Source organism: Kogia breviceps, chromosome 18 (genome assembly GCF_026419965.1).
Source record: "Kogia breviceps isolate mKogBre1 chromosome 18, mKogBre1 haplotype 1, whole genome shotgun sequence".
Classification (NCBI taxonomy): Eukaryota; Metazoa; Chordata; class Mammalia; order Artiodactyla; family Physeteridae; genus Kogia; species Kogia breviceps.
The window spans coordinates 4,118,299-4,133,457 of record NC_081327.1 but is presented as its reverse complement, the minus strand read 5'-3'; the positions used below and the strand labels follow the sequence as shown (position 1 = coordinate 4,133,457).

The following is a 15,159-nucleotide window of genomic DNA, read 5'->3' as shown; positions in this document are numbered from 1 at the left end:
GTGGATCATGATAAAAACTCTGCCTTTGTCTGTTTTGGAACTGCAGCACCCCTGAAGGGTGAAAAGACACATTTTACATGTTGAAGGACAGAGTGATAAGTTAGGGAGGAGAAAAATGTCCTCTGAGAGTTCACAGGGAATAAACGTCCATCTTCCCATAGAACTCTCCCACTTAAAGAAAGTTTCCCAAACACTATTTTTTTTTTTTTTTTTTTTTTTTTTTTTTTTTTTGCGGTATGCGGGCCTCTCACTGTTGTGGCCTCTCCCGTTGCGGAGCACAGGCTCCGGACGCGCAGGCCCAGCGGCCATGGCTCACGGGCTTAGTCGCTCCGCGGCATGTGGGATCTTCCCGGACCAGGGCACGAACCCGTGTCTCCTGCATTGGCAGGCGGATTCTCAACCACTGCGCCACCAGGGAAGCCCCCAAACACTATTAATGGTGAGGTTTCCTCTCTGCTCTTCTGAGCTCCGACCTGTGTTGGCACCTTTGATACGTTCCCATTCATTTGATTTTTTGCTATTTTTCACTTCACTCTCCAGAGCCCAGAGCTCTTTCCCTTGCTCCAAAATGGAGATAATATTCACAACAGAAACAGAAATTCGTACTCATAGAAAGAAAGGAACATGGTGTACTGTGGCGTTTCCAGAATCCCAGTTCCTTGTTCAGCTGGGGAGTGAGGACATGACAGGTGGGTCTGGAGAAACATTTCACAAACTCACCCACCGCCTCCTTCTGAACACACAGGGAACAGTATAATATGCAGACATCTGGCTCTCTTCCCAGAACTACTGAATCAAAAGCACAGGGGTAGAAAACAAGAAATTTGATATATTAAGAGTTTGCCATTGGGCTTCGTAAATACTGAGGCTCTGGAACAACTCCTAGTATATCATGAAATGGGCAGATTCCTAAAGAAAAGCAATTTTAAACTCCTGATGTCGAATCATAAAGCCTTTCATGCCTGAGTCAACAGGGCTTTCAGGTCAGTCAAGCAAAACAGGGCCTCCCAAGAGGCACACAAGGGAAAATGCAAAGATACGCAAGGGCAGATCCCAACGGCTAGAGGGAGGGGATCCTCACCCAGGGAGCGCAGGTTCCCGTAGGTCTCCAGCATCACGTCCCTGTACAGGGCCCTCTGGGCAGGGTCCAGGCATTCCCACTCCTCCTGAGAGAACGTGATGGCCACATCCTCGAAGGTCAACTGCCCCTGAAACAAAAGAGACAGCTCACCAAGGGGCCACAAGGAGAGTTCTTACCGTCACATAAAAGGAGGAGAGAGGCGATCAACTGGGCTGAAGAGTGCGTTCTGACAGATTTGAGTAAAGGCATTTTGAGCAGGTTACGAGCCTGAAACTTTAGTTTCTTTGCTTCCACAGAAGATTACCATATCCTCCGAGTCAGTGTGGATTACTGGTTTTTGTGAATGATACATGAAATACACAAGTAAAAATGCAACACGGGTTGTCCACACGGGAGTGTCAGACATCACATTCTACACACCGAGGGTCTTCCGTATGCAGATGAGCTAGGACAGGAGTGGTGTCTTCAGAGGCGACTCCACGGTGGCTTTACCGAGAGATCGGGGTCTTGAAAGGGTGATGAGGATGGCAAGGACGATGACGAAACGCGTGTGAACACTTCCTATGTGCTAAGCGTTACGCTTGAGACTTTACATGTATCAACTTGCTATCGACACACATTAGCGAAAGACCTGTTCCCACTTTACAGAGGAGAAAACTGTGTCACAGACACTCTAAGAAACTCGCCTCAGATCAAATAGCCAAGAACTGACACAGCGAGCCCCTGAACTCAGGTGGTCGGCCCCTAATCAGACCTAAACAATCAAATAGTTAAGTACAGCATGAAACGTACCCGGACAGAGGGTTCCCTAAAAAACCCTGAAACTAGCACAAGGTGAACAACGTGCAAAGGCATAAAAAGTCATATACAAATACATACGTGTCTACACATGTTACCATTTTTGCTACTATTTAAGTTAATGGGATAGTGTAAAAGAGAATTAACATGTAATTTCAACTGTTAAAAAAAATATAAAACTTATTTCTAAAATGGTATTTTATAAAAGCCATGGACTCGCACATCTATGCACTAAGGAACACACATGCAGACACACCATTCACTAAAATGAGAGCAGCTGGCTCAACATATTTTGGATGATTTTTTAAATTATCATTTTGATCAATGTATTTCAACATCTCTGGGATGATGAAAATGTACTAAGTGTACTTAGTCTGTCAACATTATTCTATAGTAGGTTAGTAAAAAACAGGTACAAACATGAAGAAATATATAATGCTTTAATGTCTACAAAATACATATACTCAAAAATACAAATATAATTTTATCCATTTAAATTTAGATATGTAGCTATTAAAAAAAGCCAAACCGGGCTTCCCTGGTGGCGCAGTGGCTGAGAGTCCACCTGCCGAAGCAGGGGACGCGCGTTCGTGCCCCGGTCCGGGAGGATCCCACGTGCCGCGGAGCGGCTGGGCCCGTGAGCCGTGGCCGCTGCGCCTGCGCGTCCGGAGCCTGTGCTCCGCAACGGGAGAGGCCACAACAGTGAGAGGCCCGCCTACCGCAAAAAAAAAAAAAAAAAAAAAAGCCAAACCAAGTTATTTCTTTATTCCAGTAATAAAATATTGATTCAAAATTGGAAGGATTATTAGTGGTGTACATTAATTTAACAGATTAAGGAAAGAAATTATCAAAATAGTAGAGTTGAAAAATTCTTGGATAATTAAAAATCATGACAAAAATACTAAAAAAAAAAAAAAAATCTTTTATTGAGCAAGAACATACTGAAGCATCAGAGAAGATCGGGAAGTTCGAAGAAGGGCATCTCAGGAAGGACAGACAGAAGAATCAGCTGAGAATACGACTTTACCTGAGAAAGAGCCATTCCTGACTCCTCTTCTTTCCTCTCCCTCCTCTTCCGGGCTTCTTCCTCAGGCAACGTTGAGTCTTTAGAGGTCGACCTTGAAAGTTGAAAACATGCTGTTTAATGCTTAGAATCGACACACCCCCTCCTGAGTCACCACCGCACACACAGGGAAGCCCTCAGCACGTGGAGCAGACGGTCCCCTGCTGCCCACTGTCCCAGGAGGGGCTCAGGACAGTAACTCCCACACAGAGTCCAACAGGGAGTTTCCCACCCTTTCTTCAGATCTCGCTCCCCTCCTGGTGAGGCCCTCACGTACCCAGCAGCAGCGGGCACCTCGGCTGGACCCGACGACCTCCTGCGGGTCACGGACCAGCCCTGATCCATCCCCACGCAGAGCAGAGCCCCTCGGCCTCAGCCCCGATCTCAGCCTCGGGAACGGGGGACTCAGAGTCACGATGCTCCGTGACGGATCCAGGTTGGAATCGCCTGGGGCACCTGAAATATGACTGAGGCTGCGCCCTACACTGACTACGTGAAGAGGACTCTCTGCTCAGAGGGTACAAAACACGTCTACGCATAAACGCCTCACCGATCTAACGGGAAGCCTGGGTTGAGCGGCACGCGCAGGAGGCAAGCCCAGCACAGCCCCCACTTTCTTATTCCTTCCCCGCTTTACCGAGGTGCAGCTGACTAAGGAAATGGTGTAAATATAAGGTGTACAAAGTGATGCTCTGACACGTGTGTCTGCTGTGAATAATTATCACTATCAAGTAAGTCACACTTCCGCCAACTAACAATCACCATTTAGCGCGTGTGTGGTGAGGACACTTAACGTTTATTCTCTCTGCAAAATTCAAGCATACAGAAACACACTACAAGTAACTACAGTCAGCATGCCGCCCGCTGGCTCCCCAGAAGGTACTCATTTTACAACGGAGTGTTTACCCATTTGACCGAAGTCTCCCCATTTTCACCAACTCCCAGACCTTGGTAACCACCACTCTACTCTCCGGTTCTACGGGTTTAACTATTGCAGTTTGCACACATAAGCGAGGTCAGACAGCTTGTCTTTCTAGGTCTGGCGCCGTTTACTCAGCAGAATGTTCTCCACGGTCACCCACGGCGTCGTAAAGGGCAGGGCCCTGCCTTTTCACGGCGGAATAATAGCTCATGGTATGCACGTAACCCATTTTTGTTGTGCATTTGTCTGTCCCCAGACCTCCGTGTTGTTCCTGCATCTTCGCTGCTGTGACCAGTGCATCGATGCCCACAGGAGCGCAGGTCTCTCCTTCCAGATACGGAGTTTGTCTCCGGTGCACCGACAGCCAGAATGGGCTTGCCAGGCGGTCTGCCGGACCTATTTTCAAGTTTTGAAGAAACCTCCACACTGAGTTCCACAACTGCCGTACCATGTACATTCCCACCAACAGTGTAGGAGGGTTCCCTTTTCTCCCTACCCTGGCCAGTACTTGTTATCTCTTATCTATTGGCTAACAGCCATTCTGAAAGGTGCGACACCTCCTTGTGGGTCTGCTCTCCCCTGAGGCCGGGTTCTCACCAGGACCCAGCCGTGGAAGGGGAAGGGGCAGAAGAAAACACGTCAAGCAGGCATCATGGACCAGAGGGGGGGGTGAGGGTGTGGCTGGCATGTTAAATGGGAGGGGGGTGGTCAGGAAGGCTCCAAAGACCAGGGGGAGGAAGCGTGTTTGCCACCTGGATCTGAGGAACAGCCCCTGTGAGGGCCCTGGGACAGTAGTAACCTTGACCCCAGGATAAGGAAGGAGCCTTGGGTGGCTGGAGCAGGGTGACGAGGAGGAGACGGGCAGGAGGGGAGGTCAGAGAGGCACTAGGGGAAGCTGACGAGGAAGGGCCTTGGTCTCCGAGCATATTTCTTCCATGAGAAAAAAAGAATTTTAGCAACCACATATTCCATCACTTGTTTTAAGTAAACATCTACTATCTTTGTATCTTACATTTCAGAACAATTACACATAATGTACTGTTTTATATATTTTATATACACACCAAAATGTTCATCAGAGCCCCAGGAAGGACGGTGTCGCCCTTAAGCAAGATGTGTTAGAGGGCAGGGGGAACATGGCCAGGGATCTCAAGGAGTCAGTTTCAGACAAATTAAGGCGGAGATGCCCGTTAGATGTCCCAGCAGAGATGTCGAGGAGACGGCTGCACACAGGATTCCAGACTTTACACGAGACATGTGGGCTTGAGAGGGCAAACTGGGAGACGGGCAGGTGGTGTTGAAAACTCATGAGAAGAGATGATGAGGAAAGGCAGCGGATGTAGACAAGACAAGAGGTTCAACAACTAACACTTTGGGACGCTGCCACGTTAAGAAACCAGCGTGTTCAGAAAAACTCATCAGAGGACAGCGAGAAGGGAACAGGGAAGTGAGAAGAAAATTGAAGCAAAAGACTTTTCAAGGTTAAATCAGTCTATCAAGAAAATCAGTCTTTCAAAGAAGGAGTGATCCAGTGCGCAACATGCTGCCGATAGGACAAGCAAGATAAGAGGAAATAAATTATTCGACTGAGAGATGAGGAGGTCATTGGTGACTCTGGAAAAGAAAGTATCACTGGATGGTGGATGTGAAAGCTTGATTGGGTGGGGTTCACGGGAGAACTAGAGGCAAGAATTGAAGACAAAGAACATAAACAAGTTTGTGGTATACTGTGCTCTGAAATGGAGCATAGAAAAAAGGTACTTAGTAGTGGGGAAAATGTAGTTAATTAAGAATGCTTTGTTTTAAAGATGGTAGAGTGAGCTTCCCTGGTGGCACAGTGGTTGAGAATCCGCCTGCCAATGCAGGGGACACGGGTTCCAGCCCTGGTCCAGGAAGATCCCACATGCCGCGGAGCAACTATGACTGTGCGCCACAACTACTGAGCCTGCGCTCTAGAGCCCTCAAGCCACAACTACTGAGCCCGTGTGCCGCAACTACTGAAACCCACATGCCTAGAACCCGTGCTCTGCAGCAAGAGAAGCCACCGCAATGAGAAGCCCGCGCACCGCAACGAAGAGTAGCCCCCGCTGGCCGCAGCTAGAGAAAGCCCGCGCGCGGCAACCAAGACCCAAGGCAGCCAAAATACATAATTAAAAAAAAAAAAAAAAAAAAAGAGTGCTACTTCCAATAAAACATCTTTAAAAAAATAAAGATGGTAGAGCGCACAAAAAGGTATTGGCGTGTGTGTGTGTGTGTGTGTGTGTGTGTGTGTGTGTGTGTGTTGGTCCTTGTGTGTAAGATAGGCAACACCACCGTTTCTGTATGCTGACGAACGTAAACCCCTAAAAGTCCAATACATGATGCAGCGGAGGACGGATGCCATGCCGTCCTGCCACAGTGAAGCTGGCGGCGGGCACAGTCGCAGGGTCAGCCGCGGCCAGGAGCAGGGACAGACTTCACGGTCGATACTGAGGGGAGAACACAGGCCCCGAGGCAGGTGGGTGAGCCAGTTAGAGGAGATCTCCTCCCTTCGCCCCAGGGGCTCAAGGAAGAAGAAACAGGGTCTTTGAGAGAAAAGACGGGAGAGGATGAATTGGACTTACGAGGGCCTGTGAAGGGAAGGTATGGAGCGGACACACAGGGAATCTGAGGAGAGACCAGTCAGCCCGGGGGTGCGCTTTTCTCCAGCTGTGATGAGCCGCGCGGGGTCAGCACAGAGGAGGCACAGCTGGGTGTGACGGGGGCGCCAGGGAGGGCAAGGAAGTAGAGGGTCACGGGAGAAGGAGTGCACACGTCCTCTGCTTTGGGGCATCTGACTTGCACGGCTGTACGTAAGCGACAGGGTGTGCTTGTCTCCATGATGGAAAAACAGCCTGGATAAGGTAGGGGAGTGTATTCCACTGGCTCGTCATTTCACCCCTGATGCAGACAAAACAAGCCTGGACTACAGTACATACCCCGTATGTAGTCAGCAAATTAACGAGAAGAACAGAGCGTGAAACTCGTACACCCTCCGGCGTGGTCTTCACTCTGGGGGACAGATGTGTGCAGGGCTCCTTCGCCCTGGAAAGAGTGAGGAAGGAGCTGACCAGGAACAGCAGACGCGGGTCTAGCCAAGGGTCCTCCATCCAGACAATGCCCCTTACCCTCAACAAGGGCAAAGGGCAAGTGTAAGTTCAACCGGGACCGCAGTGAACTTAACCAAGGGGCAGTGCCTCAGGCTAAGCAAGACCCATTTTGGAAATAAAAGAGCCTAAATTCAGCAGAAAAAGGAGAGGCCTCCCGGCTGCCTAGACCCCTCGATGGACAAAAGGTCTCGGTGTCTAGAATTTCTCTCTCTGCAATGACATTGGCTTAAAAAAAAAAATCACAACCTGGGACTTCCCTGGCTGCCCAGTGGTTAAGACTCTGTGCTTTCAACGAGGGGGCGCAGGTTCGATCCCTGGTCACGGAAGTAAGATCCCATATGCTGCGGTGGGGCCGGAGGGTGGGAGGGTCACAGCCTGAAATCCTGACTTGATTGGACTGGTTGGGATTGTGCAAAGCAACAGCAGAAGCACAGCAGGAAGTGGGTTTCTGAAAAGAACAGTAGAGGGGAAGCTGGAAGACTTGAGGGAGGCAAGGCACAAAGAGAGAAAACACTTTTCTTCCTCAAGTCACCTACCTGGGATACCACCATCACTGCCATTCTAGCGAACACAACAGAGAAACGTGTATGCAGGGTGAGTGTGTGTTGGGTAGGAACACAAGTTCTTTCTGTCATCTGACCTCATCAGCTCACCCCATTCTACACTCTATTAACCGCTGAGCCCCAGATCCACTGGTGAGTATGAACAGAGCTTTTCCTTCACTCCACTCCTGAGTTTTCCCACAAGTACCAGGGTTGTAACTCCCCAAATGAGGCTCCCCTTCCTGTCTCCAAATTCCCTTCTCAGACCATAGGAGCCCTTCTCATTGGTTCCGCATTTAGTTTAAAACATCTTGCTCACCTGCTCCCCACCTGCCTTGTGGCTGTTGTGTGTGTTTGTGGTGTTTTGGGACAGATGCGCAGAGGACAGTAGAGAACTCACCACTGGCCTGGTAGGAAAAAAGTAGAAGCTGAATTTTCCCAACAATGAGTCTTTGTACTTCAATTCACCTTGATGTTGACTGCCCCCTGATTCCTGAACAATCCTTCCCCAAGTCATAGGGCGTTATGGCCCCTCTCAAGTCGTGCCCATAGACACATCCCCCACAGGTCCTCCCTATGAAACCTTTCTGCCATCTGCAGCTTAAGACCCAATGTTTCCCTTCTGGAGTCATACAGACTTACGAAGTCTCATGCGGCCCAAGACACTCCCAAGACACCCCATAATGATCCCTTATCCTACCATGAAACCCCACAAAACATTCCAAACCCTAATAACTCATGCATTTAGATGGAACAGTACACATGAAGACCCTCGAGGACCCACTAGACTGAAGACACCATATTTTCATTCAGTGACCTCAGCACAAACACTGTCATCTCCAAAAACTACTGCTAAGAGAGGTGTCTCCAGTGATGCACATGTCCCAACAAGACCCCAACATCTTTGAAGAAAACACTCCAAATTCTCTTTCGTATCTTCCAAAATGCTACTGGAACTTTCTTCACCTGCAACTCAAAATATCTCAAAACACAAAAGGTAACCCACAAAATGATCTCTGAAGGTTTTCCCTGTAATTACTATATGGGATGCATGATGATTCTTGCCTTCCCAAAAGATCCCACAGACGTCACTGAATGGCGTGGATTCTGTGGGACACCCTCTAGGCAGCCGTTAGGACCAACGCACCATCCTCCTGCATACAGAGCTCCCTGTGGGCTCAGCTCAGGCCTTGATTCTAACAACATCGCAGGAATACAATTCTCTCGGCCAAATCCACTGCCTTCATTCCTCCACAGGTGTGATCATGAATTACTCGATTAAACCCATGCATGCAAATCTCAGTCTCCACATCTGTGTCCCAGGAAACGTGAGCTAAGACACTAGGGCACCCCAAACCATTCCATGCAGCCCACAACCACCCATAAACCCACTTGCAGATGCTCCAGCCAGAACTGCAGCGTCCCTTGGCAACAGTTCCACACACCCCATGATCCCACAACTCTGCTTGGGACAGGTGCACACACCATTCATTGGGCTCAGCTAGAGGCCCACACTTACTTCCGTCTCCCTCCGGCAGACACCTACAGGCTCCTCTCCACTTTCTCCATTTTTCCTCCTCTCCTCCATGCATGCATGAGCAAACAGGGCTGAAAGGCACAGAGACCTATGGGCACAGGATCGCGAGAGGAACACACACTGGGCATTCAGTATGGAGGTCAAGGAGCTGGTCCTCCTGGGAAAACGCTGAAAGGGCTCAGCTTAGAAATAAGCTCTGGGCAAACGTCTTAATCATGAATAGAAGGGCTCTGTTGGAAGAAGGTTCCAGGTCAATCCAGCCCATTCTTCATCACTTGCAGAGAACAGACAAGAGGTACTTGAGAGGCACATCTACTTAGTAGCTCACAGATCACAGAAAAGGGAAGAAAACGCAATACTATATTGACTGACGGAACTCACTTTCAACTGTTAAAAGATCACTGACATCCTTACCAAGTACTCATTGAAACAGGCCCTCACCCATCCTCTACGTTGCCATCTGTTCTCGCTCATTCTTATTTTCACCTTAGGTTTACTATTTCTGTCAACCGTTCTGTCTCGGCTTCTCCTGCTCCCCCTCGCCCACGTATTTACCGTGATGTCGACTGAATTTAAGATGCCCGCCCAGCGGAAGTGCGCATTTTCCAGCGGGGTGGAATTTGAGACCGAAGAACACTGAGCGTTACACGGCTGGCCCAGGTCACCTCCCCCTATGCGGGGTGAGGGGAAGGGCTAAGAAGCGGAGGCCGGGGGAACAAAAGGACCGACCTGAGGAAGACACCAAAAAAAGACGGGCGTGGAGGAAGGGGGTCTCAGGAGAGGGGCGGGCTCTCCAGAATCCCGGGACGGGGGAGAGGACGCGGGCTCTCCGGGAACGAGGCGGCCAGGGCTGCCCTCCAGGGGCCGAAAGGGCGAGGCTGGGGTGAAGCGAATCCACCTCGCAGAAGAGGACTTCACGGGGGGGGGGGGGGGGCGGAGGTCAGTAAAGGATTTTAACCAGGAAAATGCAGCGAAAAAGAAGCGAAAAGAAAAGCCAAAGGAACGAACTAGCCTCAGAGCGATTTCAAACCCAGAGGGAAACGACCCCTGCCCTGTGACGGCGACGTCTGGACTTACTTGGGGCGGAGGGGCAGGTGCGGTGATTTTAAGGTCCGTAGTGACTCCCACACCCAGAGGATGGGTTAGGGTGGGGATTGTGAAGCGCAAATTCACACTAGAAATAAGAAACTTACGCTCCGCCTGTGACCTTCGCTTCGCGCTCTCCACTTCCGGTTCCGTTGGCAACTGCGCACGCGCGGGTTTGGGGCGGGGCCTGGGCGGAGCGCTACCGCGAGGGGCGGAGCGTGGGGGCCAGGTCTGCGCGGCCCCAGAAGAAGGCGGGGAAGGGTGCGTCCCTCCGCCTAGCTGCGAAGGCGTAGCTTTCGGCTTTAGAAATACTTGAGTGTCTTTTGTGTTTTATGACGCAGCGTTGTTCCCTGACTGGATTAAGTTACTGTCTCTAACCGTAAAGCTTACTGTTGTGTGAAACACTTATGATGTTAATAAGATGTTTTCCTCTTAGCAAGTTGAAAACGGTTTAAGTCAAAAGCTATTTGTGCCAATGAGTTGCGCCCCAGTCCTGCCAGTGAGGCTGAAGCAATTCAGTGGTGAGGGATCGCTGGTTGGATCCAGGAACATTTCCTGCAATTGGATTTAATTTAAGCAGTGTAAGTAACCCAGAGCTGGAGTTGTCTGTGTAGCGACGCTGACTAGAATGTGACATACAAAACTCTGCCTCAGAATAATGCCATTTTCAGTAACGTGGATGGACCTAAATATTGTCATACTAAGTGAAGTAAGTCAGAAACAGAAAGACAAATGTCATGTGATATCGCATATATGTGGAATCTAAAAAAAATGATACAAATGAACTTATTTACAAAACAGAAACAGACTCACAGACTTGGAGAAGGAACTTATGGTTACGGGGTGGGGGGGTGGGGGGAGGGGAGGGGGAGTTTGGGGTTGACATGTACACACTGCTATATTTAAAACAGATAAGCAACAAGGACCTACTGTACAGCACAGGAAACTGCTCAATATTCTGTATTAACTTAATGAGAAAATAATTTTTAAAATAGATACATGTATATGTATAACTGAATCACTTTGCTGTACACCTGAAACTAACACATTGTTAATCAACTGTACTCCAATATAAAATAAAATTTTTTTAAAAATACTTTTTTTCAGAAAAAAAAACAAACCAAACCAAAACCAAAACTCTGCCTCTGTAGATTCGGCCGCTTCATACTGACACCTACTTAACAGCATTTCCGTTTCTACTCCCTGTTCTCGCAGGAGGCCAACTGAACACTGCTCAGTTCCAGAGATTCATAGGGACAAGACTGATAAAAGCAGTTTTCACATATTGAGATACAGGGAAGTCATTCTGGCTTATACATGCGTTAACTTGAATTTGATGTTAACTTGAATTTGATGTTAACTAAAATAGCCTGTTTGTGGCCTAGCAAACATACATTGTACATCTGCTTTAACTATTAAAGAAAAGGGCACATTGACCAGAACTAAAGAGTGTTCATGCTAAAAATAAAGATTAAATGCCTCTCTTCTTGGGATGCAGATGTTGGTTCTCCTTTGATGATAAGACTCCTTTGCCAGGTGCCAAGGCCATGCTTGCTGACTTGCTGGGTGGGGTACGTGCTGATCTGTTCTTTTTTTTTTTTTTTTTTTTTAAACCTGTAGAAATGTAACCCTGACTTGTTTAATGTTCTTTGTCCTGACAAGATATAAAAGTGTGGCTGTAAACACTGCTTCTCTGAAGCAGTTTCTCAGAATAATCGGGCCTCTCACTGTCGTGGCCTCTCCCGTTGCGAAGCACAGGCTCCGGACGCGCGGGCTCAGCGGCCACGGCTCACGGGTCGAGCCGCTCCGCGGCGCGGCACGTGGGATCGTCCCGGACCGGGGCACGAACCCGTGTCCCCTGCATCGGCAGGCGGACTCCCAACCACTGCGTCACCAGGGAAGCTCTCTATTCTTATTATTGATGGTTTACTGATTATTTTCGTCGACAAGACAGGGGTCTGAGACTGAAGGCCTGAGGCATGCGATAATTTAGGTCGTTAACCATTGCTTTTAAAATAGGGATGTTTTGTTACAATTAAATTATAAATTGCATTGTTTTCTTTTTGCTAAAGTGTTTTAATTATTTGCCTTTTTAAAACCAACTCTTGGGGACTTCCCTGGCGGTCCAGTGGTTAAGACTCTGTGCGCTTCCACTGTAGGGGCGTGCGTTTGATCCCTGGTCGGGGAACTGAGATCCCGCATGCTGCGTGGCGTGGCCCAAACAAACAAACAAACAAATAAATAAATAAATAAAACCAACTCCCCAAGTTTTATTGGGATATAATTGATATACTTCACTGTATAAGTTTAAGGTGTATAGCATAATGGTTTGACTTACATATATTATGAGATAATTATTGCAATAAGTTTAATCAGTATCCATCATCTCATATAGATACAATAAAAAGGGAAGGCACAAAAATTTCTTTTTCATTTTTGATGGGACGTGCATTTGTCTTTATAACAGTTATAAATGTTGTGATGGATTACCTTCAAATATCTTTCAGAAAAACTTGTTTACATTCTAATATGCTTAAGTCAATAATATCTAAATATAATTTCATAGTATCTGTATGTTCATTTTGAGACTATTAGAAAGTTTACTTTTAATTTTAAAATTGTGATATATGTTAGCTCTTTTCTGTCTTTTCCATTTCTGCACGTTCTGTCAGGTGTGGATAACAACCCCTGTAAATATATAGTCTTGAGAAGACTGGGATTTATTTTCACCTAAAGAATAATCTATTTTGCAATATATGTAAGGCATTTAGTAGGGAGGTATAGTCTTTTTAATATGAACCCTAAAGAACGTAAACATGCAATAATTCATTTCTATTATGGTTTATCACAGGGTACTGAATATATTTCCCTGAGTTATACAGTAGGACCTTGTTGTTTATCCATTCCATATATAATAGTTCGCATCTGCTAATCCCAAACTCCCACTCCATCCCTCCCCTAATCCCCTCTCCCTTGACAACCACACATCTGTCCTCTAAGTCTGTGAGTCTGTTAGAAATCCTCTATGTGAGTAAAACTATAAAACATGCCTGAAATATATGAAAGTAGGTATAAACAAATGAAAATTGGCATCTTGTTCTTGGTTGGAAAAACTCAATATTACAAAAAGATCAGTTCTCCTTAAGCTAATTAATACAATTACTGTCTCCCTGTATAGACAACTTCAGTTAGTTTTGGAGCTAGCAACGTTATTGCAAAAATCTTACAGAATGAAGAGCAAATAAGAAGAGCCACACAAACTCTAGAAATGAATCAAAAAGAGCGAGGCTATCTCTAGGGGATATGATTATTCATGAGTAGACTAACAGATCAGTGCAGCTAAAATTTATGCCAAAATGCATAAGAAAAGTTAATAAGCAGCAAAACTACAGCGGAGCTATCATTAATACTTTATATTTGGGAAATGGAGATTCCTACCAAAATGACAATAAGCTGGGACTTCCCTGGTGGCGCAGTGGTTAAGAATCTGCCTGCCAGTGCAGGGGACACGGGTTCGAGCCCTGGTCCGGGAAGATCCCACATGCCACGGAACAATTAAGCCCGTGCGCCACAACTACTGAGCCTGCGCTCTGGAGCCCGGAAGCCACAACTATTGAGCCCTCGTGCCACAACTACTGAAGCCCGCACGCCTAGAGCCCGTGCTCCGCAACAAGAGAAGCCACCACAATGAGAAGCCCGTGCACCGCAACGAAGAGTAGACCCTGCTCGCTGCAACTAGAGAAAGCCCGCGCACAGCAACGAAGACCCAATGCAGCCATAAATAAATAAATTTATTTTTAAAAATGACAATAAGTGGTTTTATTCTTCACAGCCTGTAGCAAGATCAAGGTCAAAGGAAAGAGAAATCTGTATGATAAAAAAAATAATAATAAAACACGGTTAAATTCCTTCACAAGGCTTGATTCTCAGTCACATGACTGCAGCCAGCTCTTTGCTCACTGCCTCCAAAGGAGTGCCTCAGACAAGGACAGGTTTGCGGTTGAAAATTTTCCTCAGTGATTTTTAGTTTTTTTAAAAATTGAAGTATAGTTCATTTACAATGTTGTGTTAGTTTCGGGTGTACAACAAAGTGATTCAGTTGTACATAGTATATATCTGGGGTTTTTTTCAGGTTCTTTTCCCTTATAGGTTACTACAGAATATTTAGTTGAGTTTCCTGTGCTATACAGTAGGTGCTTGTTGGTTATATTTTATATACAGTAATGTGTGTATGTTAATCCCAAACTCCTAATTTATCCCCTGCGCCTTTCGCCTTTGGTAACCATAAGTTTGTTTTCTATGTCTCCTCAGTGATTATTTATTTATTTATTTATTTATTTATTATTTTTGGCTGCTTTGGGTCTTCGTTGCTGCGCGCAGGCTTTCTCTGGTTGCAGAGAGCAGGGGCTACTCTTCGTTGCGGTGCGCGGGCTTCTCATTGCGGTGGCTTCTCTTGTTGTGGAGCACGGGCTCTAGGCACGTGCGCTTCGTTCGTTGCAGCACGCGGGCTCCGTAGTTGTGGCTCGTGGGCTGTAGAGCGCAGGCTCAGTAGTTGTGGCGCACGGGCCCAGCCGCTCCGCGGCACGTGGGATCTTCCTGGACCAGGGCTCGAACCCGTGTCCCCTGCATTGGCAGGAGGATTCTTAACCACTGCGCCACCAGGGAAGCCCCTCCTCAGTGATTTTTGATTTAAACTTCTTTCGTACCTTCACCGAGCGGCCGGTGGTGTATCCACTGGCAGCACCTGCTTCTTTTTTTTTTTTTTTTTTTTTTTTTTTTTTTTTTTTTTTTTTTTTTTTTTTTTTGCGGTATGCGGGCCTCTCACTGTTGTGGCCTCTCCCATTGCGGAACACAGGCTCCGGACGCGCAGGCCTAGCGGCCATGGCTCACGGGCTTAGTTGCTCCGCGGCATGTGGGATCTTCCCGGACCAGGGCACGAACCCGTGTCCCCTGCATCGGCAGGCGGATTCTCAACCACTGCGCCACCAGGGAAGCCCAGCAC

At 47.4% G+C, this 15,159-nt stretch overlaps 1 protein-coding gene across 3 annotated transcripts in view; it reads right to left on the bottom strand.

The window, feature by feature from the left end:
- LOC131744510 (zinc finger protein 665-like) overlaps positions 1 to 10,316 on the bottom strand; it is a 341,106-nt gene extending 330,790 nt beyond the window's left edge. The window contains exons 1-3 of one of the 3 annotated variants that reach the window (XM_059044086.2): positions 10,265 to 10,316; positions 2,907 to 2,997; positions 1,082 to 1,208 (exon numbers count right to left, since the gene is read on the bottom strand). In XM_059044086.2, coding sequence (XP_058900069.1) covers positions 1,082 to 1,208; positions 2,907 to 2,921 — 142 coding nt within the window. In that variant the 5' untranslated portion in view covers positions 2,922 to 2,997; positions 10,265 to 10,316. Of the gene's footprint in view, positions 1 to 1,081; positions 1,209 to 2,906; positions 2,998 to 3,219; positions 3,336 to 10,264 lie in introns of those variants that run through there. The other 2 variants (XM_067018792.1, XM_067018791.1) reach the window with 2 other exon arrangements.
- Positions 10,317 to 15,159: the final 4,843 nt, after the last annotated feature.